General features: G+C 57.0%; 5 protein-coding genes across 5 annotated transcripts; all 5 read right to left on the reverse strand.

The window, feature by feature from the left end:
- Nucleotides 1-7,846: 7,846 nt before the first annotated feature.
- Nucleotides 7,847-8,350, reverse strand: LSCM1_03838 (uncharacterized protein; the record flags this gene model as incomplete). The annotated part of the gene is made up of 1 exon (XM_067321371.1): nucleotides 7,847-8,350. One exon carries the CDS (start codon nucleotides 8,348-8,350, stop codon nucleotides 7,847-7,849), a length of 504 nt encoding a protein of 167 aa, XP_067176739.1.
- Nucleotides 8,351-9,401: 1,051 nt separating this feature from the next.
- LSCM1_03839 (uncharacterized protein) lies at nucleotides 9,402-16,754 on the reverse strand (the record flags this gene model as incomplete). The annotated part of the gene is made up of 1 exon (XM_067321372.1): nucleotides 9,402-16,754. The coding sequence occupies one exon, from the start codon at nucleotides 16,752-16,754 to the stop codon at nucleotides 9,402-9,404; it is 7,353 nt and encodes a 2,450-aa protein (XP_067176740.1).
- A 1,579-nt stretch (nucleotides 16,755-18,333) lies between these two features.
- On the reverse strand, nucleotides 18,334-20,298 carry LSCM1_03840 (uncharacterized protein; the record flags this gene model as incomplete). Its single annotated transcript, XM_067321373.1, has 1 exon — nucleotides 18,334-20,298. The coding sequence occupies one exon, from the start codon at nucleotides 20,296-20,298 to the stop codon at nucleotides 18,334-18,336; it is 1,965 nt and encodes a 654-aa protein (XP_067176741.1).
- A 1,276-nt stretch (nucleotides 20,299-21,574) lies between these two features.
- Nucleotides 21,575-22,330, reverse strand: LSCM1_03841 (uncharacterized protein; the record flags this gene model as incomplete). Its single annotated transcript, XM_067321374.1, has 1 exon — nucleotides 21,575-22,330. The coding sequence occupies one exon, from the start codon at nucleotides 22,328-22,330 to the stop codon at nucleotides 21,575-21,577; it is 756 nt and encodes a 251-aa protein (XP_067176742.1).
- Nucleotides 22,331-24,639: 2,309 nt separating this feature from the next.
- LSCM1_03842 (uncharacterized protein) lies at nucleotides 24,640-25,560 on the reverse strand (the record flags this gene model as incomplete). Its single annotated transcript, XM_067321375.1, has 1 exon — nucleotides 24,640-25,560. The coding sequence occupies one exon, from the start codon at nucleotides 25,558-25,560 to the stop codon at nucleotides 24,640-24,642; it is 921 nt and encodes a 306-aa protein (XP_067176743.1).
- Nucleotides 25,561-26,050: the final 490 nt, after the last annotated feature.

Consider the following 26,050-nt stretch of genomic DNA (forward strand, 5'->3'; position numbering starts at 1 on the left):
GACTCCTTTGAAGCAAGTACCGACAATTGTGTTTGCGCGATCCAGCAAGAACAGCATGCAAGCGACACACACAAATAAAGAGGAAAGCCAGGAGAAGGTGCGAAAAAAAAAAAGAGAGCACGGCGAAGACCTCATGCAGAACAAGTGGAAACGGGAGGAAATGCAAATATCGATCGACGACAGCACAGAAAGAGAGCGAGGGCAGATTTTCCTTTCATGAGCATCTTGGGTGTGTCGGTTTCTTGCCGTTACCCCGCATCCCGCGTTTTGCCTGCGGTGAAGCCTCAAGAATCAATGACATGGTCGGCAGGCGAGGCGACCTACTCATCCCCGCCCCTTTCCTCCTACGCGCGACACACGTTTTCATACGCTCCTCCAGTGCTCTTCTTCGCTCTTTCCACTCTTTTTGATACGGCAGTCCGCTACCACAACTTCACTGAAATTTCGACTTCGCTTCACGAACCACAGTGGCTTCACTGCCTCAATAGTTCGCCTCCCCCCGCCCCCCCGCAGCCTCCCTAAAGTATGTGAGGCAGAGAGGGCAAAGAGAGAGTTCGTATAGCATCCTTCTTCCCCCCTCCATCCCCCCGCCAGTCCCTCCTCTCATAGCTTCCGTCTCCAACTCCTCCCCCTTGTGGCATATCCTCGAGGCTGACGGAAATATATATATATATACACGACACACACACGCGCAAAAAAGAAATGAGAAATAATTGTAAAAATAGAAAAAGATGATGTCAAGACACAAACGAAAAGCAAAAAAAAAGACGAGACATCGAAATAAATTCTAGGCGGTCGCGCTCGCGCGCACACACGAAGAGATAACGAGAGGCGGTACTCGAACGAACCGTCAGCCAGGCAAGAGAAAGAAAAAAGAGGGGGGAGGGGAGAAGAAACGGATGAATGGCATAAAATGAAGAGATAATAAAAAAAGAAAGAGAAGCAAAGGGCACCGTTGTGTGTGTGGGCGTGTCCGAACACGAGCGTATGTAAGTCTTTTTCTTCCGGTCAATTCTCGGAACTATTGTACGAAAAGGGAGAGGGGGGTGGGGGAAGGGGAGGGAAGGGAGAGCAGGAGGGTGGTCGAGAAACGGGAAGAGATGGGGAGACGAAGAAGGGACTCTCTGCCTTTGGCGGCTGTTGCCCTTCAGTCGGCTATCCTTTTTCCTTTTCTTTCCTTCAAGAAAGGGTATAAGAGGCAAAGACACAGAAGAGAGGGTGAACAGTACAAGAAAAAAGAAAAAAACACATGAAGCGAAGACGCAGGCAGCAACAGAGAATGTGGTGCTTGCCTCTTTTTGGTTTGTTTCAGTTCAGCCGATCATCTTCTGCGGGCAGACCAATAAGCCGTTTATGCGCGCTGTTGTTTTCTTCCCTTTCCTTTTTTCGGCTGCGCCGTCCCGGGTGTGGTACTCTGCACTTCTCTTCGCACAGTAGTTCCTCTGCGGCGCCTCTCTCTCCCCCAACCCACCTGCGCTTCGTCACCACTTTCACACTATTAGCAGGCATGGACCCTTCCAGATCGAACGGAGCTGCGGATTCTCTTCGCGTGTTTCCGTATCCTCCTGCAGTACCAGGGGGATACGCAGATTTGCTCAACTTCTGCGCTGTTGCTTAGCTCGATGGAGGTCCGACGCTGCACCAGACGCTTCTTTACCAGTCACGGACGTTTATGACTCCCGTATCACACGACGTGAAACGAAGCGCGTGGGGGCCGCAAAGGGTGACAAGTGGGCCACGGGAAAGTGAGGGGATGGGAATGGGAGAGAGGTTGGTGAAGGTAGTGGAGGAGAGGAGAGCCGCAACGTTTCCTTTTTTGTTTGTTTACAAGAGCCCTTGCTCATAGTGTAATCGTTTCGAAAATGTGTCGTGAATATATATAGAGAGATAAATATAAAGTGAGTGGGGGAGATCAGTTTTTCTTTTCCCTTTTTCTCATGTCGCAATATATACGTGTCAGTCGATATTACAGAAAGGGGCCAGCAAACGGCCCCTCTTCCGCATGCAACTAAAAAGAAAAAAAGAGAGAAAAGAAAAAAGAAAGGAAGTGGTGTATGGCAGAGCGAGGAGAACGTGAAACACGCACATCTTCGAAAGAGGAAACAAACGGAAAGATACTAGGAGGTGAAAGGGAGACCAGCATGGAAAGCCACGAAGAGAGGGTGAGAGAATGGAACAAAGAAACGCGAAGGGGGCAAGACAGAGTGCGAGAAAGAAAAAGGAAAAGAAAGTATTTCAGAGAAAAAGCAATCCGAAGAAGAAAAAAGGAGACGTCAAGAGCCCAAAAAAAAGAAAAGAAAGGGTCGCGTAAGCTGTGAATCAAAGTGGGGGAGGGGGGTAGTAATGGTAATGGTGGTGATAATGGTGGTGTTGGGGGGGAGGAAGAAGATCAAAACAAACAACAACAAAAGACATATGGAAGAAGAAAAAGGGCGAACGCCAGGTGACCATACAAAGAAAAAGAAAAAGAGAGACTTGCGCAAACAGACAGGCACGCACACCGACAGGAAAAGGGATAGGGCAACAAGCGTCAACATCGAAACGAGGAGAGAGGAAAAGACAACTCTCACCATTGACGTGACTGCATGAGTGAGACGGGTGTATGTGTGTGTGTGTGTGCGAAACAAGGGCGCAGATGAACTAACGGTTCGCCCTGAGAGGGAGAGAAGATGTTCCGAATGGAACTGGCAATCAGCGAGGGTGTGTGTGTGTGTGTGAGACGCAGGAAGCGAGGGCGTGACGTGGCGTGGCGCGGAGGGGGCACGAAAGTGAGGGACACGTTCCCTCTACGCTCACTGCCTTTCTTTCCGATGCCGCTTAAGAGCTCACTTGCTCTCCTCGAAGAGAGGTTTTCCATGTTTGTTTTTCGTTATGGCGTCGCGCGTTGTGCATCACAACTTCCCTAAAGTTACGAATTTGGTGTGTGTCTGTTTGCGAAGTGAATGTTTTCAGTTCCCCCCTTCTCCTTGAATGTGCGGGCGTTGCAAGCACCTTCAGCGGGCTTCACGCTTTTGAGCTCCTGCTGCCATCTCTTCACTGCATCGCCGGAGCCATATGCGCTTCCTTCCATGTTCAATGCGTTCATCTTCTTTTCAACTTTTTCTCTCCGAAGCTTTGCAAACGGCAAGCGCGAGTACCGTGCTGAAACCGTCGCTGTACGCTTCTGGTTGGGTACCCGAGCTGATTATCTCCTCTTACTCTCACATCACTCCTTTTTCGGGCCTCTTTTTTTTTGCCCACGATCGAGGGCGCCGAGGAAAAATCTATCAACACACAGAACATAAGATCAGCTGCTCTGGTTATGCACTGTGACTACGGCACTCCACTGCCTATGTGTGTGTGTGTGCACGCGCGTAGAATAAACCTTACACAACAGGCTACAAGTGGGGAGCGAGTCGAAAAAGAAAGAAAGGAGGAGGGAGTTCGTGCGAAACGGCGGCAGCGGCAGATGCGGAGGGAGGAGGTAAAACATCGCCGGCGTTCGTTAAGCGGGGTGTCTGAGAGGACGTCAACTTTACTTTCATCGCGCCTTGGACAGTTTCCGTGAAGCCAAAGCAAGTGAAGCAGAGAAACCGGCACAAAAATAAAAAAAGAGTGGCGTGCGGCGCACGCGCCCCAAAGCACTGGACAGATGCCAAGCATCAACCGATGCCAGTCACGCAGTAGCCACACGCCACATTGCAAGCGTTGGTGGCCTACCTGTGACAGGCGATGGGGCGTAGAGAGGGGGTCGGAAGGAAAAGAAAGAAGAAAAGAAAAAAGTGGCACGAAGCACTACATGGGAAAAACGGAAGAGGAAAGCCCTGAGCCTCAGGAGGGAGGAGATCGCGACTGCAGCAGTGGGGAGAAAGGGGGAGAAATTCGGGGCGGACTCGCGCGAAAGGGAGACGCGCGCCCGCTGGGATGTGGGCATTCTCCCGCACTCTTTCACCCAACGAGCAGAGCGGCCGTGCCGCATTTCCCGCTGAGCACACCGCAAGTCCTTTGCAGCTTTCAAGAAACATAAAAATGCCGAAACGAGCAAAGAAACAAACAGCAACTTGGGCGGGGCGGGGGGCAAGCCGAAGCCCCCCGAAAAAAAATCAACCATTCATGCAAGCCTACATGCACAGGAGCCTCTTTGACACAACGGTAGCGATGGTGCTCATCTCAACGAGCCGCCCTCGCACACCTGCAAACACATTGGATGCGAGCACACCAAAGACTGCGAGTGAGAGAGAAAAGAAGGACGCGTTGGGTGAGAGGGGACTTCAGCTGCACTTCACACTTTCGCCAACGTTTATCCCGAGCCTCGCTGCGTGCGTGCACTCGCGTCCCATCACGTTCTCCCTCTCTCCTTTCTTTTTTTGTACTGCCTGTGGGTAGGCTTGCAGGGACCGGTGCGGATGCTCATTGCGGGGAGTCGACTCGGACACTCTGCTGTCGTTTTTTTCTTCCTGAAATCCTCTCTCCCTCCCTCCCTCTCTCTCGTTCCTCATGCGTTTCTTTCCTCGAGCTTCTGCATTCCTTTGCTTTCGCGAACACCAACATCAGCGCATCGACTCGCCCTCGCCCACGGACAGCTGACTGTGCGGTGCGTATGTTCTCATACAATGCCCGTCCCCGCGTTTCTACCCACAGACACAGTGGGGAGGAGAGGGCAAAAAGAACGCCACTGCTCGCCTGCACCTCTGCTCATTCACGCAGTGACGTAGAGAATGAAAACGGCAGGGCGTCAGCGCAGAAGTAAACTAAGGGAAGGCCGAGCCGATAGTTGTGTATCGCGAGCACTATCAGCACTTGCGCCGCCGCAATTGGCAAACTTCGAAGATATCTACATGGACTTGGAAGGAGCTGCAGTACGAATTGGGAAAAAACATCAGAAGAAAAGCGGACTATGAAAGAGGGCGGGGTGGGACGTGCGGATCACACGCGAAGGACAGTAGCTGAGAGAGCGAGGGTGGCGCAGGAAGGAGAGGAGGGTTACAAGGCTGAACTTCACGTTTCGACATGAATGCGAACGCTTAAACGTAAACGCATAAGACAAGAAGAAAAGAAGCGAAAGTAACATGCGCACAACAACGCGCCTTCTCGCGAAACTGTTTTCCAACGCGGCAGCCCCCACCAAATCACACCGCACCATCGACCGCTGCCGTCGCTAAACAGCGCCGCCCTACACACACATTCGAAAAAGTTCCTTGTGTGACGCATAGACAAAAGGGAGAGAGAAGAGAGAAACCGGCGTCAGCGCCACAAGGGACGAAATAAGGGAGGCCGTCTATCGCCCGTCGCATAGGAACTAAGGTCTACGTGTGGTTTAGCGTTCCATGCGGTGAAAGCCGCACCCTGCAGCCGGACAGTGCATGAGAGAACTCAAGAGAGGGAGAGAGATGGGGGAGGGGATGCTGCCCTCAGCGCCACAGCCAGAAAAAGCAATCATTGCGAGAAGGCGTTCGTCGGTGCACAGATACCGGCAACACGGAAAAGAAGACGAATGCTGAAGATACGGTCACGCAGGGTTAAGAGGCCTCTCCTCGAGACGGAAAGACACAACGCCAAAGCATCACGCCAACAACGGTACCCGAGCAGCACAGCTTCAAAGCCACCGAGGGAGAGGCGAGAGAGCGAAAGAAACAGAAACGAAAACGTCACCGAGCCGAACTCGTCCATGAAAAAAAGGAAAAAAAGGACACCAATCGCGAGGAGAGAGCTGCACGTTCTCACAGACATACAGCATATACCATAGCGACTGGGGGAAAGCTTACCGCATCGGGCCCAGGCGGAATTTGCAGCCACAAGACGGACGCCGCAGCAATAGATACACACACAAAAAAAGAGAGGGAAGGGGACGACCTGTGCACCTCTATTCCTCCCCACTGTGAGCCGCCGGTGAAGTACAACGATGAAAATATATATAGAGAGAGAGAGGAGGAGGCAAGGCACCACCCAACGTTCGCGCAGCTAACTAGCGCACACGCGGGCAGCCCATATGCGTACGCTACTGCGCTGTCCGCCGCCCTCATCACCGGCGATCAAGCTTGTGCAGAACGCAGATGTCCTCGAAGGCGGCGAGTCGTCGCCCGGGAGCGCCTGCCACAATGGGCCGACCGAACAAAGATACGACGAAAAGAGAAAGAAAAATCATCATTCAACAACGGAAGTCGACAGGGGTTGGCAGGGCTGCTTGAGCAGACAGCACATGCGGCAGAAGCCGCTTGGCAAGCGCTGGAAGGAAAGCGCGACTCAGTGACGGAAGAGAAAGAAAAGGCACGGGTACCGAATGCCCCAAATACAGCAACAAGCAGAGAGCGCACAGTGACGGGAAAGTGACGTTTCTCTACACCGCACGACTCCACTCGCCTCCAGTCCTCTTTCCCTGCCCCTTTAGGCATGTGCGCGCCGGGGCACAGACGCACGTCAACGCTCGCATGCGCGTGAAGGGGACAAAGATCCAAAACAAGAGTAATTACTGTACATCAGATTTCCCGTGCAGATATGTCGAAGGGAGGTGCGACTAGAAATGTGCTGCACCAATAAGCGAATGCAGGCGTCAGCGGAGGTTGTCCCGGCTCAGCGATGCGCGCGTGTGCTTATGCGTGTACGATAGCGTCAAAAGCAACGCACAGACGACACAGGCGCACCCCGCGAACCGGAGAACAGAAAGAGGCAGAGGCGAAAGGTGAAGTGGAGTGTACGCAGGCAAGGAAGCAGAGTGGTGAAAGCAGACGGCGCCGGGCGGACAAGGGGTGGGGTGTGCTCGGAAAAAGAAAGTCAGCACCCAAGGAAAAAAGCAAACAGAGAGAGAGAGAGCGTGAACGTACACGAAGCTGAAGGAAACACACCACGCGGTAATATATATATAGAGAGAGAGAGAAGAGGTGGTTATGCAGAAGACAACTACACGTAAAGGCAGCCGACATAAGAGAGAGAATGCATGTGGGTAGGCAGGCGCTTCTATGGGTCTCCAACTGCGTAGGTGTGTGCAGACAAGAGTGCGCGCGTGTGCGTGCCGTGGACGCGGGTCGTACATGCACCACCACGTTCGCGGAGCCGCAGAGGCACCACCGCAGGTACGAGAGGCGGAACGAAACGGGAGAGGTTCGTAAGCGCGCGTGTCTTCGCTCTTCAGCCATGTGGTGGGCGCAAACGGAACACGCACGCACACAAAAAAGGCGAAGCGAAATAACAAGGGGGCCACGCATGGGGAAGGAACAGATCTGGAAAAGAGTCCACAGAGCAAGAGAGGGGAGTGGGAGAAAGAAAGAAACATATGAAACACAGCTACGGACCATTACGCAAAAGAGAACGCGAACGGAGCACGACGAAAAAGACAAAGGAGCAAACGGGGCTTAAAAAAAATGGAGAGGAGAGGAGAGCGAAGAGGAGGAAAGGGGGGAGGGAGGGGGCACACAAACACGCACAAGACGCACATGCGCAAGATAAGAAGAAAGGGGAAAAAAAGAACAGGAAGGAAGAGCGAAAAGAAGAAACGGAATCAGAGGTGTGTTTTAATCGATCATGAAGGGAGTGAAAACGAAAACGGCACAGATCGCCGATGGCGAGACAGACAGACAGGCAACCACACGCAGAGAGAGAAAGAGAGAGATGGGCAACAGGGAAGAGAAGAGTCGTAGACATAAGCTCTTCTCGACGGAATTCGCGCAACTTCCAACAACGACAGGGAGCCCCTGGAGTGTTGAGAGAGAGAGAGCAAGACAGACAGAATGGGGATGGGGGCAACTCGCACACAAGTCGAGCAGTGCCAATCTCTCTTCCAGTGAGTTCCCGATAGATCGTCATTCCTGATTTAGTGCCCTCTCTTTAAAAAAAAAAACGTGCGCACTGAGCGCAGAGAGGAAACATTTGCTTACGCTGTCTTCTCGTAGGCGATCCAGTTCACGCTGTAGGGGTCGAAGCGGAAGCGCTTGGGGTACGCTGGCGGACTCGCCAGCTCCTCAGCTGCGGCGGCCGCCAAGGTCTCGGACTCCTTGAGGGCGACCTCGTAGGCCGGCGGGGGCTGGCCAAAGACAACACGCTCCGGCACGTCACCAGCCGCGTCGTTAGACTGCGTATCGCTCAGCTGGCCACTTCCGGACTTGGACATGTCCTCGAAGTTGACGCTGGTAGGGCTCTTCGCAGCCATACGCGCCGGCGCGTACGCAGCAGGAGAGACGGGCTCGCTATGAGAAAAGGCACAGCTATCCCCAAAGGGGCACGCCACGCCCAGTAGAAAGTAGCGGCACGCCTTCGTCTTCAGCTTCGTCACGTCGATCTTCTTGCTCAGGTGGGAGAGGGGAGACATGGGCGAGAGCGAGTACTCCGCGCCGGCCATGCTGGCCTCCTCGTAGGACGGGATGCGGGGGAGCTGCATGTTGGCCGTTCGTACACTGGATGTCTCTCGCTTGCTTCCTCTGCTGAAGGAATCGTGTGAAGAGCTTTTCGCCGTTTCTTTCGCTTCCTTCACTGTGTACGCCTACGCAGATTGTCTGGTTGGAAAGTGGAGAGCGGAGTGGAAACAGATCTCAGAAACCAAAAGGAGCGGTGCACACCGACGAAGAGCACAAAAGGGGAAGTCGCTGGCGGGGAGAGGGGCAAAGGCAAACGCACACACGAAGAGAACGAGTTGGCGTAGTCGTGTAACAGAGAGTGAAGAACACCACGAGCGCACGAATGGTTGTTAACACGCCTGAAGAATGAAATGAGGACCTGAAGCGATGAAGGGCTGCGTAGTAAAGTAGGAGAGGTGAGGGACGCTGTGGGGCAGAGACGACTGCGCACATTCATACCCGCCGTTCACGCGCGCAAGAGCAAGTGTACATATATATATATATGTATTTGTGTGTCACAGCCAAAGAGTATGGAGACATAGGGGAAAAAGGGGACGGATAGTTGGTGGTAGTGTGTGTGTCGGGAGGGGGAGAGAGAGCCGGAAACGAGTGAATAGAATCAGGAATGTTGCCGCCGCACTCGCTTACGCGATCCTACGTGAGGAAGCTCGCCTCTTACAGTCGACAGCTCTACACAAAGGCCGGCTACGGTGTTGGAGGAGGCGCCGCAGCGTTTTTTTTTTCTTCAAAACGGTTTGTCCCAGCGTTTCAGCATGCGATGACCCTCTCGTCCTTGAGGGAGCGACGTGCTGCACATCCGCGGCACTCCAACTGTTTCCCTGTTGGCCGTCTCTCAGCCTACCCTCGGCTGTGCTGTTCGACGCATCGCGATACTTCCGCCCATAGGCCGGCCCTCATTGAGTGCAGCGGTGCTGCTGTTGGGGCTTCTTTTTGGCCAAGGCGCGGATGTTGTGGTGGTAGTGGAGGGTGAGGGTGAGGGTGGGGGGCGTATCCACCTGAAAGACACGGCATGGGCGTGAAGAGCAAGAAGAAAACAACAACAATAAGAGAAGGGCGCCAGGAGCGTATGACTGCCTAGAGTGGCGGCGGGGCACCAGAGTGGTCTTCGAGCGGCGGTGGCTCTGAGCGCGTGTTCGCCTCTGCGGTCGTCGGCGCCGTCAAGGAAAGGGTGGCTGCCGCCGATGCAGTTTGGCGACTGCTGCTGGCCGTCAAATACCCGCCAAAGAGTGTCTGCGTGAGGAACATATCGTGACTCTGATTCTTATACTTTGCCCACACGGCGCTCTTGTCCAGTAGCGCCTGAATGTGCGGGATGTGCGCCTCGTCCGGGACGGCAAGCAGGGCCTTGATGACCTTGACCAAGGCGGCGCGAATCGTCGCGGCGCTCACGTCCGCTGCTGTGCTAGCCGAGTCAGGCAAGCCCTCTTCCAGGTACTGGAGCAATGTTTCTGGGATGCGGTCGCGCAGGGCGTACTCCAGCACGCGAGAGCGGCGAGTCGCATTGCTGAGAAACCCTTCCAGCGTCTGCAGCGCTTCCATGGTAAGAGCTGGGTACTGCTGAATCACGTTGATCAGCGAAGGCAGTACATCCGCAGAGCTGCTTGTCGATTCGACGCACGCGGGAGAGCGGCTCATCTCCCGCAGCCATTGTAGCGAATAGCGGACGACCGCCTCGTTTACGGGGCGGTCCGGAGTCGCGGGAGAGAGCTGCCGGTCTACTTTGCTGCCATAGCCCAATGAGGTCATGTAGTCACGAAGTCCCGGTGAGTTGCTCAGCAGAATCTCGCCCGCTTTGGTGAGCAGTTCGAGCACGTCCACGTCGGGAGCGGCAGCCCCGCCACTGGAGGAGGCGGAAGCTGGAGACGTTGCCTTGCTTGCCTCCTCCACGAAGCGCTCGAGCAGCGCCAGCAAAAACTCTTTGGGGTGGCGCACCGCCCATCCAGGTTGCTGCACGTAAAGCGTCACGTACACGCCGCCTACCTGTAGACGGCGCAGGCGACGATCAGCGGGACCGGCGTCGTTGCTACTACCATCACTGCCGTATTGCTTGGCGTTCCTACTGCTAGAAGCCAGGTCGGATGGCTTCCAGCACGCCAGTGCGTCTGTGGAGAGGGCAGCAACAATTTCTCTTCGGCTGGCCCGCAGCTGCTCTTCCAGCTCCTCCCTCTGACTCTTCGTCCATAGAAGCTCTGGGTTCTCCTGCCACGCATCGAGCATGCGGCACGCTTGCTTTACATTGTCCTTCATCATCTCCAGAAATGCCGCCGGCAGGTACCTGGACGAGCGCAGAAAGAGCTGCGGCCCGACTAGCCGGTCATCGTAGCCCTTCGCCAAGCACCGACAGCACTCTTCGCGCACACTCTCCTGTGGCGAGGTGGCGAAGAGGGAGAGAAGAAAGATGTAGAGCCCACGGTCCAGGCTCTGCTGCACAAGGGCGCGATGGGCAAGCATGAGCCGGATGAGGCCCAGCAACGCATCTGGCTCTTCGGATGAGAGTACCGACGTGCCGCGCGCGTCGTCATAGTGGGTCAGCAGCCGCTCCAGCAAGAGCACCACAGCCGTCATGGCTGTCTCAACGGTGGAGAGCGCCTGAAGACAGGCATCCGAGGCCAGAAACTTAGCCAGCGTCAGCACGAGCTCGAGGAAAACGGCGCTCTGCATGGCCTCCCCGTTCGCTGCGGTGGCACTCTCTGTTGTCTGGAAGGGCAATGACGGGGTGAGAAGGGTAACCAGCAGCTTCATCTGCTTTGACGCCGTTGCAGAGAGCGTCTCCGTGTAGCCGGCGCTCAGCAGCCGGAGTGAACGAGCCGACAAAAGGCGGGCCTCCTTCAGTGTGGCCCGCCTTGCTGAGGACGGCGATGCCGGCGGCGCCACCGCGGTGCTGTCCTGCTCGGTCGCCACGATGGCTTCCTTCCCGAGCAGAGCGACCAGAAGAGCCATGAAGAAGCCAACGGGATTCTGTATTGGGTAGTTCGGCTGGGAAATGAAGAGCCGCAAAAAGACACCGCCGACGACTGCCTCGCCCGCGTGCAACGAATACGTGAAGTCGGCGAGGCACGTGTCCAGAGAGGGCAGGTCGGTAGCGCCGAAGGCAGCCTCTCGGAATTGCTGCGATTTCATCTGGAGGAGCTCCTCCAGCTCAGCGCGGCACGAGTTGTTCCATAGGAAGTACGGTGTGTCAGAGTTGGAATTCAGTAGCGCCAGGACCTCCGCCTCGCTGTCGTGCTGCCGCTCCATCTTGTAGAGAATGAAGGGCGTCAGGAGCCGTTGCAGGAGTTCATACACCCCGGCGTGCCGCGTCGTCTGAAGGTCGTTTGTGGCAGTTGCCTCTTCCGAGTCGCTGTCACTCCCCACAACGCCGACCCCGCCCTGCGTAGCCTTGCATGCCGCGCTGTCGGCCTTCATGGCGCGCGGCCTCGGAATACCAGCGAGCGCGTAGATGGCATGCAGGGCGAAGACAGCTGCCCGGTTGGCGAAGAGCTGCTTGTGGTGCTCCTCATCGAGGCCCACCCCGGCCTTCTCCAGGGAGGCATCGTAGGAGAAGAGCGGCTGCAGCAGGTGCCAGATGCTTCCGTAGCGAATCAACTCGGACTGCATCTTCTCACTGCGCGACTCGCTCGCGCACGCCTGCGTGCACGCCCGCGACAGCTCTGGCGCCTGGTAGTAGGCGATACCCTTCGCTGTCAGATACGGTATGTGTTGCTCGCGCAGCATCTTGATACGGCAATCAGGGAAGCGGGCGCTGATGGAGAAGGTCAGCATGCAATGCTTTGCAATGCGCACGTGCACGTCCGTGTCACGCGAATTGGGTGTGATGAGATCAAAGCAGTAGGCTGCGATGTCGGCAAGGAGGTGGATTCCATTCTCTTCCTGAAGTTCATCGGCGTTAAGAGGGGCGTTGCGGATTGTGAAGTAGCACAGCTCAGTGGCCGGGTCGAGAAGAACGATGTCCTTGTGGAGCGCATCCGGAGCCCGGAACTCCTCCTCGAGGAGGCGCAGCAGCAGCCCGTAGCCAGCGTACTTGTACTGTCGCAGCGTGGCACCGCCGCGCTTGAAGAGGATGGACTGCGCCTTAAGCAACAGTGATATGTGGTACGGACTCGGCTCGCTGGACTCCACCGAGTCGGCCGCCAAACATTCGTAGGCGCGCTGGATCTGCTCGAAGGCTTCGCGGCCGTTCGGATTCTTGTCCGGGTGGTATCGTGCGGCGAGCTGGTGGTAGGCCTTGCGCATCTCTTGCTTCGATGGCTGCGTCTCCTTCAGCTCCAGAATCTCGTAGCACTTCTCCCGCGTCAGCGAGGATGGCTGCTTGCTCAGCTCCTTCCTCCATTGCTGCAGCACATCGGTGAGAAAGCACACCGCGTCTCGTAACGGCCAGTTTGGAAAGCGTAGCTCGTCGCAGAAGTGGCGAAGGTAATACTGACCGCAGAAGAGCTCTCTCTGCAAGGACTCATACTGTACCCCGACGATAGGGCAGTACTGGTAGACAGCGGTGTTGTTGCCCAGTAGCCGCGGTGTGAAATCCGCCACATGCGCCGCCACCTTCGCCGCCAGGTACTGTCGCATCGACGGCGACCAAATAGCCTCCGGGTTGTCGTACTCGCCGAGCAGCACGTCCGCGAAGGCCTCAGGCCCGTGGTGCGTGAGGTAGCACACCATTGCCGGCGGAAGCAGCGGCGCCAAGATGCTGCCGCGCACCACATCGCTTGTCGCCGCTGCGTACTGGAAGGACTGTCGATGGTGCGTGGCGGCAAGCAGGCGACACATGGGCAGCACATCCGACGCAGTGTAGAGGCACGAAAAGAAGAAGACCCCGGTAAGAAAGAAGCGCCCGACGAGCGGATTCACCTCCATAAGCGATAAAAGAAGTACATGCACGCGCGAGCACACGCCGCTGTCGAAGGTGAGCAGCAGCTGCACTAGATGAGGAAGCACAGCGGGGCTGCTGAGGAGCCGCTTCACTTTGGGCTGCGGCTGCATTATCGCGCCTTCCTCATTCACCGACGGGTAGTGCTCGCACAGAAGGAGGAAGACGTCGAGAACTGTGCATGTCACCTCCGTCAGCGACAAGATAGAGGGGAGGTCGGCACTCAAGATCCCCCAGCGCAGCTGCGCGACGGCGCCCAACGCGCGCCAGCCCGACATACCCTGCGCCCACACCTTACTCGTCGCCGTCACCTCGCCCCTTTTGTAGAGCTCCTTCAGCTCAGAAAAAGACGCCGGCCCAGCCTTGGCGCCGTTCCGTGTGTAGTGCCATTCCTTTTCCTGCCCCTGCATTTCTTTGAGATTGCCCGCCCACTCGATCGTGTTTGACACAGACTTGAGCTGAGGTCGGTCAATGTGCAGGTGCGCCAGCGTCACTAGTTCCATTAGCGGTGCCAGCCCGTCGTGGTCCAGAAAGAGCTTGATGTTGTGGCGTGCCTTGAGAAGGTGGGCCAGCAGCAGCAGCAGGCGGTCTCGCATCATGGGGTCCATAGTGTTATGGAGCATCTGCAGCAGGAACGGCACATCGTGAAACTCGCCAATCGCCTCGGCGTAGTGCATGTACAGCAGCGTCAACCCGTGCAGGCACTCGAGCTTACTCTTGGTGTCCTGGACGAGGAGGAAGCGGTGGTACATGTCATTGAAGAATTCCCGCGGCCGCGCGATCACCGGGTGCGCGTCTTCGAACAGAAGGCGAGGATAGTGTTGACCAATTTTCAGCTCCGAATCAAGACTGTGGTAGACGACCTCGAACTCGGTGTAGTTCCACGCAATCAGCTTCTCCCGACGCATATCGCTGTACTGCCGGAACGTGTCCAGCTCCGCCTGCACAGCTGCCTTGAGCTCTGCTCGGGTGGTGTGGTTCCAAATGAGGTCTGGCCGCAGGTGATCCTGCTTCGACTGGTAGAAGAACATGCTCCAGTTGATGGTCGGCACCACCTTCACGTTGCGCAGCCGGTACCGCACGCGGCCGCCATCCGCCGTGGCAGGGTCTGCTGCAGACGACGACACAACCGCCGTGGCACCGTTGCCGGAGCTCCTGTTTGCTTCCAAGGTGACGTCACGCGGGTTGAACGACTTCTTGAACCAGCCGGTCTTGGACTCCCGGAAGACCGCCGTCATCTGCATCACCTTCTTGCGCTCCTCCACCTCTTGCTCGCTTGGAGGAGCCTGCTCCGGTGACTGCAAAAAACTCAATAGCGTCAGGGGCACCATGCGTCGCAAGATGTCCTGCGTCGGCACGTTGCCGTGCGCCCAGTACGCAATGAGCCGCCGCGCCAGGTCGCGAAGTTTCCGATTTGACGAGAACACCGCCGTGTTGAACTGCGTCAGAATTCCGCCCTCTGACAAGGCCAGCTGCTGCATGCGCTCAAACTGCGCCTGGTCGCCCTCCTCCATCACCACCCGAATCAGCTGACCAGCGGTGTAGCGAATAATGTCACATGTACGGCCGAGTAAGTCAAACAGGTGACGCCCCAGGATGTCGACCAAGTCCCGCAAAATGCGCTTGAAGTGCGCCGGATCGGTGGTCTCGCTGTAGGGTGGGCAGACCGCAAACTCGAAGAAGAAGAGGAGCTCCAGCACCAGTAGTGACGCACTCTCGTTGGGAATGTGGTCGCGCAGCACTTCCATCAGACTTCGAATAAACCCCTCTGCACTGAGCAGCCGGTTCTTGTTGATGGACTCATGTTCGATCTCGTAGTGGTTGTGGAACGGGGTCATCAGCGTGTTCAAGAACTCAATGACGGCGAAGGAAACGGCAAGGTTGTTGAGTCGCAGCGCCTGCACCGAGTAGACGCCCACCGCCTTGAATAGGGACGGGACCAGCGCGATGGAGCTGAACCCGATTCGTGAAACGGAGAGACGGCCCAATGCCTGAAACTGCTCCACAATAAAATGCTGATTCACCGCGTCTAGCATCATCTCGCTGCCACTGCTGCTGCCTTGGCTCGATTCACTGCGAGACGCCGTCACCCATGAAAAGTGCTCCAGCACCGCTTCGACAGCGTTGAAGATGAGCTTCTCACGATTCTCGGTGAAAAGTCCGTCCCTGTTCTCGCTCCATGTCAGCCCGGTCCTCGGTACATTGGCGTTGAAGAGCTCCAGCGACGCCATGAGCCCGACCCCTGCGCCGCCTTCTGCCGCGGTCTTCATGTCGCCTGCACCCGGCGCGCCCGCAAGCCGACCTTCGATGAGCCCTTTCAAGAGCAAGCTCTCCACTTCCTCCGTGACAGATGTCCCGAGAGAGGAGAGCCGGTTGCGGCGCAGCAGTGGCCGCGCCATGACGCAGACGTTTCCGTCGCCGGCGCTGTAGCAGGCGGTGAGCACATGTGCCAGTATCGTGTCACGAACGGGTGACTGGTAGGACTTCATGACAGGTGAATCCTTGAAGAGAATTAAGAAGCGCTGGTCATCGTTCTCGCAACGCACGAGTGCGAAGATGGAGCGCAGAAAATGCGCACTAATCGGGTTGTACGTGACGGGGTCGCGCTCGACAAGGGCGATCTGCGTCGTGCTCAGCAGCCGCCGCACTGCGCCGTCGCGCTGCTTTGGGGAGTGCTTTAGGACGCTGAACTCCTCCACGGCTTCAAGTTCGTCACGGCGGATGCCAAGGCGCTCGGAGTCGAAGACAGCCTGCTTCAGGACCTTCATCTCACGATATCGAGGCAGCCCAATGTACTCCTTCGCGTTCCGATAGATTGCCTCGATCAGAAGCTTCGCATTGGCGACGTCGTAGAGGTGCAGTTTCATCTCTGTGCCATACGCGATGATGATGCTGCCCGGCCGCCCTTCGACTGTGGTGATGCCTCGGATACGGCAAAAGAGATACTCGCCGACTTTCTCGTACTCGGGCGCGTTGTCCACCCCGCGGTTGGCGGGTGTCGCCCACGCTGACGGCTTCGAAGAGGCAGTGGCACCACCGCCAGCGCTCGCGTGGCTACTCTTGTCATCCGCTATGCGGTACAGCTGCTCCACACCAATCGCCGTGACTCGTAGAGTGCACGGTCGCAGCGTCTCATTCATGGTGTACTTCATCGCTCCATACATCTGCAACGTTAGCGAGGCACGGTAGTTGTGGTCAAATAAGACCCTATACCGGTTCACATCTGTGAGCAGCTGAGCCCGCTCTGCATCCGTCCCGCACGAAAACCGCAGCTCCTCTGCTTTGCTGCCATTGCTTTGGGTGATGAGCAAAAATTGGCCGTTGTCACCTCCCTCAGCGACAATGCCGCGCACACTAGACATGTAGGGCCAGTAGTTCGTGAGCTTCGTCAATGACCGCACGTCACATGTTGCGACGCCCTGTGGGCCTACGCAGAAGATGCGCGTGTACTTGCCCCTCCATGAGTGCTTTGTCACCGTGTAGCACGATGTGAACGATCGATGGTCAAGCGGCACGTTCGCAGCAGACGAGGAGCTCATGAAGCTGGTCGCTGTCGACATGATCGGAAGAAATTTTCAGTTTTTTTCTCCAAAGAGGTTTTGAAGAAAGAAAAAGAGAGATGGCAAAGGAAGCAAACGGAAATACACGCACACATGCACTGAAGTCCAGACGCCGCCGATCGAGGCAGCACAACCCCCTCCCCTCTCCACAGACACGATAAAAAAGAAAAAGAGCGGAAAAAAACCTGCAGGCACCTCCGTAGAGGGAGGAGTGGAAAAACCGTCAGTTGTGGCGTGGAAAGGTGAGCAAGTGAGAGTCAGAGTGAGAGCGTGGTTGTTTGTATGTGTGTGATGTGGGTGAGAAGTGGGGGAGCGCTGCGTTTACGGCTTCCTCTGGTCAGTTGGCACGCACAGGCACAGGAAGAAAGACTGCCCACCGTGAGACACAGGAGAGGGGAGGGTGGAGTGGCTCTATGGGGCAGAAGAGAAAAGCTGCGAGACGATATGGACGGTACCTAGTGTGCCACCAAGCGTCCGGTGGTATTCCTTTGTGCTGAGTGTGAGCGCATGGGCAAGCACGAAAAAGGGCAGCAGGAGAAGGAGAAAGGGAAAATAGGGGGACGTTAAAGGAAAGCCGAAGAGCCTCTCATGACATCCCCGTCCAGTACACGGAGGGAGAACGTGGCGGAGAGGTCAGGAGATGGGAAAAAAAGCAGCCGATGCTGAGGGATGCGGTGCACCTCCCTATACAGCTCAAGGAGACGAGAACGACCAACGGAATGAGGCGCCACCAAGCCTGCAACCGTGAGCCGCAAGCTTCCCATCTGCATGCGTCTGCGCCTCCCTGAGATCCGTTGTGCACTTCTGAACGCTCTCCTTCAGATCCGAGCTGAGGCGACGGCCTTTCTTCCTGTGCCCACGGACGTGATTTGGTGTCGAGGAGTCGCTAGACAGAGAGAGTCTAAGCGCCCTCCATCGCATCAGGCGCTCGGCCGTTCAGCTTCTTATTCGACGCACTTCACCCTACGGTGCTGACCAGCACAAAAACGATTCGATTCCGGTGAAATAATCTGCCCCGCTTCAACGCACCCGTTCCGCTCATGAATAAGTCGACGAAGCAGACACGCATACACACGCACTGCCCCTGGGGCTGCCTCACCGCAGCGGCGTCTCGGTCGTCTGGTGGCCGGCCCTCGTGCCGTCGAAGCGGACCGTGCGTCTCACGGGGCTCTTTCGTGCCCCGCATCCACACGACGCCGCGTCCGGTGGCCTCTGCTCCAGGGCGGATACGGGGCCGCGTCTGCTGTGCGGGGAGCAGGGGTTGCTCTGCGTGGATGCCGGAGGAGGACGAGGCGGGCCACGGCTCCGCCTCAGGGGAGGGCTCCCCGAGCACCTGCGCCCCTGCCCGTGCGCGCTTCTCCACGCTGGTGTAGCAAGAGAACCAGTGGCAGGAACAAGTCGACATGCTCCAGTACTATGCATCGCAGTCTGTCGTTCGCCACAGGATCGTGTGCCGGGCACTGGCACTCGAGCAGCACACAGAGAGGGGATCCGATGAACTTGTGAGCATCTCCAGAGTGTCGCAAGAGGGAATGTTTTCCATTTTGTCTCCTCTGTCGATTGAGTGGAGGCGTGCTGTTCAGGCCTCATTGTCTAGCTTGAAGTACATCTTGGCCACTAACCGGGACGTCATAAAGATGACATCCAGTATTAGCAACACAATGAGAAATACGTCAGAGCCTAACATGAAGAGGCGGTAGCGCCGACCTTTGATGTGACTGAGCTGCTCCAGCAGCGTGTCGCTCCGCGAGGTGAACCATGACAGCCGCGATTCGGTGGTGTTCTGTTGCTCTGCCAGGTCATAGTACCCTTGCAGCCACGGCTCCTCCCACAGTACATCAGGGATATCATGAATGGTCTGAATCGCGAGTTGTGCCACGGCAATCTCGCCCTCGAGTCGGGCAATGTGCCGTTTTGTGGAGTAGTAGTCTAGCAGGCCAGTGATCACGGCGGGGATGGAGAGGATATGGCGATGCGACCACTTAGTCACGTACTCGAAGTAGTCCACCGCGGCTGAGCGGCCGAGGGAGTGTGAGAAAGTCAGCATAACGAGGCTGCGCGCAGGCTCGGTGTTCGGAACGAGATAGTGGTCGAAACAGAGGACCTTAGCGAGTCGATCGAGCGCCGGCTCGACCTCCACTGGCTGAAACCTAAGTGGAGAGGGTGCCCGGAGTAGCTCGCACTGCTCATCCATCTCGTACGAGCACCAGATCGGGAAGAGGGCATCGATTTCACTTTGCGTGTAGCGGTGCTCGACCCCTTCCATCAGATGATTCGCCGCGGACAAGAAGTCGTCGTCCACCATCCAATGATTCTTACGGTCCATGCCCCACCACACGACGGCACCGTTAGAAAAGAGGAACAGGTCAAAGCAGTTCGCACTCGATACATGCAGAACACCGTGCGCAACCTCCGTCTTGTAACCTCGACGGTGATAAACCGTCTCTAGAGCGTCCAAGTCGAGGTGCTCCGCGACGCAGCTGTAGCTGATGCTGCCGATATGTGCCGCGAGCGCCTCTGCGGAGGGGAGGGATGGTTTGCCGGTTCGTCGGTCTGCGGCCGACTGTGATCGGTGCGCCGCGTCTCGGCTGGTGCGGCGTCCGTGTCGCTGGCGTAAAGCCAGCGACGTCGAGCGCTGTGATGATCGGCGGACCTCCCGCGCGAGGGCTTTTGTGCGGATGGAAAAGAGTCGGCGTAAGCGCACACGGTCGTCCACGGGTGACACGACAAAGATAGACTGGTACGATTGCAGGTACTCCTTGAGCGGACCGTACGTGGCGGCGTACTGTGCGTTCCAATGCATCTCTTGCTCCATTTCTGTGAGAGTAACACTAGCGTTGGTGTTCGTGATGACCAGGTCGAGCAACCGCGTACGCGGATCAGCTGGCATCTCCGCCTCCTGCATGCGCGGCCGCAACAGAAGCGGAGAGGTGTCTGTCAAAGGTGGTGGCACCAGCGGCGGTGCCCCAGTCGTCACCGGGCCGCGTGACAAAGGCGAGCTGTCCGGTGTGGACTGGCTCACGGTAACGTTGTGGCTTTCAGTGTGCTGCCCGCGGGATCTGCCTCTGCTAAACTCCTCCGGCTGCATATCGACGGCCTGTAGAATGCGGCGTTCGAGGAGACGGCTGCCGTGGGGCCATGGCGGCACCAAATATTCATCCGTCACCACACCCCTATCTTCGGCCATGTCCGCACTGCGCTCTGAGTCGATATCGAACGGGTAGTCACGGGTAGGGCTCTCTGCCATTTCGAGGTGTACGCCTGCATTCTCGTCATTAGGCAAGAGAGCGCTGCGAAGCTCATCCACATCCGAGTGTTCACGCGAACGGCAGCGACGATGCGAGGCGCGAGAGGCTGTTGTAGAGGTGGCCGCGCTGTTGTGGTCTTCATCGCGGTACCCAACCCCCACCTGTCTTCCCGACCGTCGCCGATGGCGAGCTGTGTGCTCCCCCTCCGCTGAAGAGGACGTGGAGGACGAAGTGAAGGCCGTGCGTGGTCGATAGCCGGAGTCGGTGCTGTCACGGGGGTCGAAAAATGTGCTCATGTGATTGCGCGCAAATTAACTGCAAGAGGGAACAGAAAAAGGTACCGCAGGCTACAGAGTAGGGTGATGCTACTGGCACAGCGGTGCCTTGCTAAGACAGGTACGCGTGCACCTGTGCCATGCAACCACGAAGGGAGAGTGGCGTCGAAAGAGCACCAAGGGGAATCGAGGGAGGGCGACGAAAAAGATTAGTGTGTGACAAGCGACGGCTACGCTACGGTAGTGTGGCATGTGCAGTCCTTTCATTCTGTAGCCGGAGACGTACCGTCGCATCGGTATCTGCAAGGCAGGACCCTGCCTGAGCGAACTCGCACCACCGCCGATGTTGTTCACCACACGCATGCGCATCTCCGGCTCTTTTTTCATGTTGTAAGGGGGCCACTTTCTACTCGAGAGACGCAGTAGCTGATCCATGCAACCCACTGTAGATGCTCCCTTTCAGGCTTGTCGCCAGTCACTGCACTTCGTGCAGTCCGCCATCGAGGGTGTGAGACTCGAGTCGTGGTGTGTGCCTGAAGGCGGTTCTGCTGTTGTCGATTGGCATCTCGAGATTCGAGCTGTTCTTTTAGATGCGCGGGGGTACCAGAGGCAACTATCACCAGCCATTACACCGACAACGCCCATCTGGGTGAATGGAGACCTTCTTCTGACGTAGCCACGCATGACATCAACGTGCATAGGGCCCGAGACTTTAAGGGGAAGGTGGGATGGATACTTAGCAGCGCTCGTGCCGCCCCGCAGAGACCTGATGGCGTGCGCCGCTGAAAGGCATTTGAGTGCACGCGGGAGCACCGCCAAGTGAGCAGCGGAGCCGTAGGGAAATAATAATAAAAAAGCAAAGACAACAGATAAACGACATGGCAGACATTCAAAGCCGGAAACACATAGAGGGGGAGGCGAGAGGCAATGAAAAGGGCGCGTGCCACGCACACGCATACACAATTTATATAAATATATGCAATGGGAGGGGAGGGGGAGGAAGGGGAGAAACAAGCGTGGCAGGGACATCGTGATGAATGCCGCAGCCGCCACTTAAGCAGAAACCGGGATGCAGTGGCGTAGGGGGAAAGAGAGGGAGGGAGAGAGAGATGCTCTTTGGGTACGTGCGCTGGCCACCGTACCGCCGCAGCACCCACATCGAAGAGTTGAAAGGCAGGCGTTGTCGTGCACATCGTAGAACTCCAAGGAGAGGGTCGAAGCGAAAAAAAAGAAGGAGTGCGTTGGAGCCGATGAGGTGCTGCCCGCGGCGACTGTGGGCCGTCGCCGTAGCGACCCTTCACGCTGCGAAGCTGCGAATCGTCGTGCACAGGACCTCTTCGGCATCTCGTGGCAGGACGAGAACGCCGGCCGCCGGGTACACGTCGAGGCCCAACCGCGGATGCTCCACCATGCGGCAGCCGCCACCCGGGCCCGCAATGAGAACGCTGTGAAAGGAGAAGAACTGCTGAATGGCGTCCGCGTCGCAGAAGGTCGTCCCGCCACGGTCCGTGCAGATCGGCAGGCCCGTTGCCGGGTCGGGCCAGTCCATGAAAAAGCGGGAGGACGATGTATTTGCGTTGCCGAGATGCTTTGCCAACCGCGCCTGCACAGCGACCATAAAGGTGAAAAAGCGCTCACGGCTGCGATCCTTCCACTCCCCTGCCGTTGGGGAGTACTGAATGAGCTCCGAGAAGCCGTCCTCCGCAATCGACGATGACGAGACTACCGTCGACGGTGTGGCAGACGGGCCTGAAGTATCCCCGCCATCATCCTCGCCTGCCAGGCCCTGCCCCTCACCGCCGTCCACGCTTGTCACGCTCTCGCCAGGAGCAAAGTCCGATGGCTGAAACGTGTAGAGGAGATAACAAGCCGCCTCCAGCGCCTCCCCGCCCGCCGGAGTTCCCTGAATGCGCCGCAGGCACCGCTCCGCCGCTGGGAAGACGGTCATCACATGCTCTTTGGCGAAGAACTTGGGGCACCGCAGCAGAACCGCCTCCATTCCCGGAAAGCTCGCCAACCGGATGGTGTCCACGAGCAAGCAGCGGCGGCGCATACTACCGGTCGACTCGCGAGATTGGTGGGCGAGGGTGAGAACGCAGAGTGATAGACCGGGACGTGGGAGCAGAGAGGCAGCCGTAAAAGGAAAGGTACAAGGGCCGAGAGCCGTCGTGAAAGCACACGCGAACAACTAAAGGAAAATAAAAAGGCAGCGTTGACCTGCAGTGAAAGACAGAGGGGCGGGTGCTGAACGCCGCTGAGTCTGCGTGTGGCGTTACCGCTAACGAGCTCGAGAGAAAGCTGCCGAAGAGAGAAGAGGGAAGAGAGAGACACAACTGACACACATATCATACACACGCAGGTACACGCAAGTCTACAAAACAGTGGGTCATCACCCACGCCACCACGGCTACACAGCAAGGACACGCCGACGTCAGGACTTACGCAACGGCAAAATCGCAATACAACAGAAGGGACGGGAAACCAATGTTGAAGGGAGAAACCCCACGAGAGTTTAAGGTGCGCCTGAAAGAGCACGTTGGGCACCCCCTCGCAAAGCTAGTGCGTCGGGGAGGGGTGGGTGGAAGGGGGCAGGGGCGATCCGTGAGCGAGTCAGCGACGTTGTCCTTCCGTATCTTTTCGTCAGATGCGCAGGCCTACACAAATATCCACACACACACACAGAAAACGGATGCAGCCAAGAAGAGGGAGAGAGGCCTGCGAATGAGTCGAGGGGACACGAAAGGAGAAGGTTGGCCACTGAAGAAAACAGAGACAGGCGTAGATACGGGAGAAGCTGCAGTTTGTGCACAGGAGAAAAAGGCCGCAGGCGAGGAGTGCGGCAGCGGGAGCGATAAACTGGTAGATGCTAAGGAGGTCTAAAAACAACGGCAACAGAAAAGCAGGGATCGATTACAGCATACCGTTCGATGTTTCCCCCCTTTTTTCCTACGAACTTCGGCTCTCCTTCCCGTTACTGGAGCGCTTGCAACGACGCATCTGTGGGCGGGTCTTTATGTAGTAGAGGTGTGCCGGCCTCCTTACGTGTCCGCGTACTGTCTCAGCGGAAGACACGACAACGGCGGTGAGAGGGAGAGAGACTCGCCGACACCAGTGAGTGAAGCGAACAGAAAACCCGCAGGCCAATCAGCACGGCGAGGGCCATGCGCTGGCGCAACTGCCACAGAGGTTCGTGCACACAGGTGAGTCGATGCAGCGCTCAAAAAGATTGAAAAAAAAGCCTAGCTGGTGTGAGATAGAAAGGGTGCCGTGAAGGTTCCGCTGGACGTAAGCGTGCTTCAAGTGAATAGAGAGAGAATCAGTAAGGAAGACTGTATGAACGTCTTTGCTGTCGTTAACAGGAGTGATCGTGCGCCGTTCGTGTACACGGCCGAGGTGATCAAAAGGAGAAGTGTGTGTGCGTGTGTGGGGGGGAGGGGGGGCGGGGATCGAGAGTCGAGAGATGCGCGTGGCTGTTAAGACTACAGGAAGCGAGGACGGATTATCATAGGGGGGCGCTTGACAGTACAGAAACCTCGTGTTGTTGTGCGAGCCGCGTGCGTGGTGGCCAGCAGGAGGCGCCAGTTAGCGAACGCAACAGCCAAGAGGAACGATTCACCGCTACTCGGGGGGGGGTGCAGCCGCGTCCACTTCAAGACCACCAGAGAGACATGCTGCAGTCCAGCCGCTCTCCTACTTGTCATGCCCTTCGTCTTGGCCGTGGAGCGAAACTGTAAGGCTGTTGTTTTCGAAGCGGAGATTGGCGGAGCACTGCTCTGTACGACTGACAACTGAATAAACAGAAGAGGATTGAATTGGGAGAAAGAGAGGGAGAGAGGGGGTGGGGCAGAGAGCGAAGGGGGAAGGGGAGGGGATAAAACTGATCGTTGAAAATCACGCGCATATACACACACACACAAGGAGAGAGAGACGAAACGGGACACTACCAAAACAAAAGGCACACACAGCAGACTCGATAAACGCCACATCCACACGCCGACCGTTGCTGCGATAGCCATCGTCACCACGGCATCAGAGCACAACGATCAATATAGACTGCCTCTTGCCCTGGGGACTGCTGCGGTGTCAGAAAGCACGTCTACGCGCGCCAGCGCCGCACAGAGAAGCCTCCCCGACTGCGCCCAAGCAAACGGGCGTAAAAAAAAAGAACAGAGAAAGATGACGTGAAGTGGAGCTTTGCGGTCGGTACGAGGTGAGAGACGGTGATTCCAATTTCAGCTGTGCGGCAGCCGTGCACAAGAGGATCGCCGCGTTTCACGCGCCGGCATCTCATCTCCTATCGTTTCTTCACGGTGTCTGCTCTGTGGCAGCAGGCGACCCCTGCTCACGTGTGTCCTTTTCAGCTTAGTAGCCGAATCCGCACCGCACACCGTGACGTGGTGCTAAAAGAGGGTGTAAGGCAGAAAAGGTGCCGAGCGCGACGGCCATCATCGGTACCTCCTTCAGCAACGTCGGTAGAAGTCCGCGGCAGATGGCCGAATCGTGAATTACCGTCTGCATGTACTGATGCGCGCTAAGCGGGTAACACGCGGTGGATGCGACTGTCGCTGCCGCACCACCCAAGACAAAGTTCGACGCCACCGTCGCAGTGTAATTCGTCCAGCTCCAGTTGCTATCCGCCTCTGCAGGTCCGCGATGGGGCGGGCTCTGTCGGAGAACCTGTGCCTGCGCATTGTCCCCCATCACGTACAGCACCTGTGCAGACTCACTCTTCACTATTGGCATAAAGTTTCGCTCGTTGAAGCGGCGCAGACCCTCAAAGACGGTCAAGAGGGTGCCAAAGTACACCGCATTCGCGATGAGGTTCGGCGTCGTGTACCAAAACTGCAAAATCGTCTTGTTCTTCATGATGCGCGCAGTGGCCATGGGCGACCTGCCTATGCGGTGGCTCTCATCCATGACGCGCGAGATGGGGTTGCACACGAGGCGCATGTGCCATCCAGCGGATGCGCCGACCATAAACGTGACCACCATCTTCGAAAGCGGGTCCTCTTCGAGGCCGGGGAGAATTTTCTGAGCTATAGGGCAGTAGAGCATCATGAGGAAGCCAAACTGCACTGTGCGTCGGCCTATCGTCTGCATGACGCCTTTTGAGCCTCCTTGATCAAGCGGTAAAGCCACTGCCCTACCTAGGCCGCCGGCGATGGCGCCAGACAAAAACGTTCCGGGGTCAGCGAGTGTCTTGGGCGTTTCCTTTTCGATTTTATAGCCTCGGTACGCCGCCGTCAAGACGCTGTTGTAGGCGTAGGTCACCAGCTCGAACATCGCGGTCCCAAGCGACTACCTTGGCAGCACGTGCGTGTCTAAGGACAGAGGAGTAGCGGTGTGGCACGAGGAAGTGCTGAGAAGGGCAGGTGGGTAGCGGAGGAAGGCAGTGGCTTTTCCTTCCTGGCGGTCGACGACCGCAGTTCGTGCAACGGCTCTCTAGCGAGTACCCTCGCACCACGCTCCGTGGAGAAGAAGAGGCGGAGAGGAAGGAGTGTGGGTGGGGGAGGGGCGATGATGCGCTACTCTACGCTTGCAGAACTACCTAGAATGGTGCAACCGTCACTGTCTTTGTGCGTACTCTGGCACGAAGGAATGCTGCAGTGGCAAACAGAAATGTGCATGCACACCTTGTCTATCGAGGAGCAATGCCCACCCGCCCCGAAAAAAGAAGTGTTCGATGTGGACGGCGCGGGCGGGTACCTGTCGCCTCTCACGAAGTTGCTAATTCGGCCCCACTAACAGCGAAGGTGCTCTTGCTGAGAGCTGA

The sequence above is a fragment of the Leishmania martiniquensis genome, chromosome 30, assembly GCF_017916325.1.
Source record: "Leishmania martiniquensis isolate LSCM1 chromosome 30, whole genome shotgun sequence".
NCBI lineage: Eukaryota > Euglenozoa > Kinetoplastea > Trypanosomatida > Trypanosomatidae > Leishmania > Leishmania martiniquensis.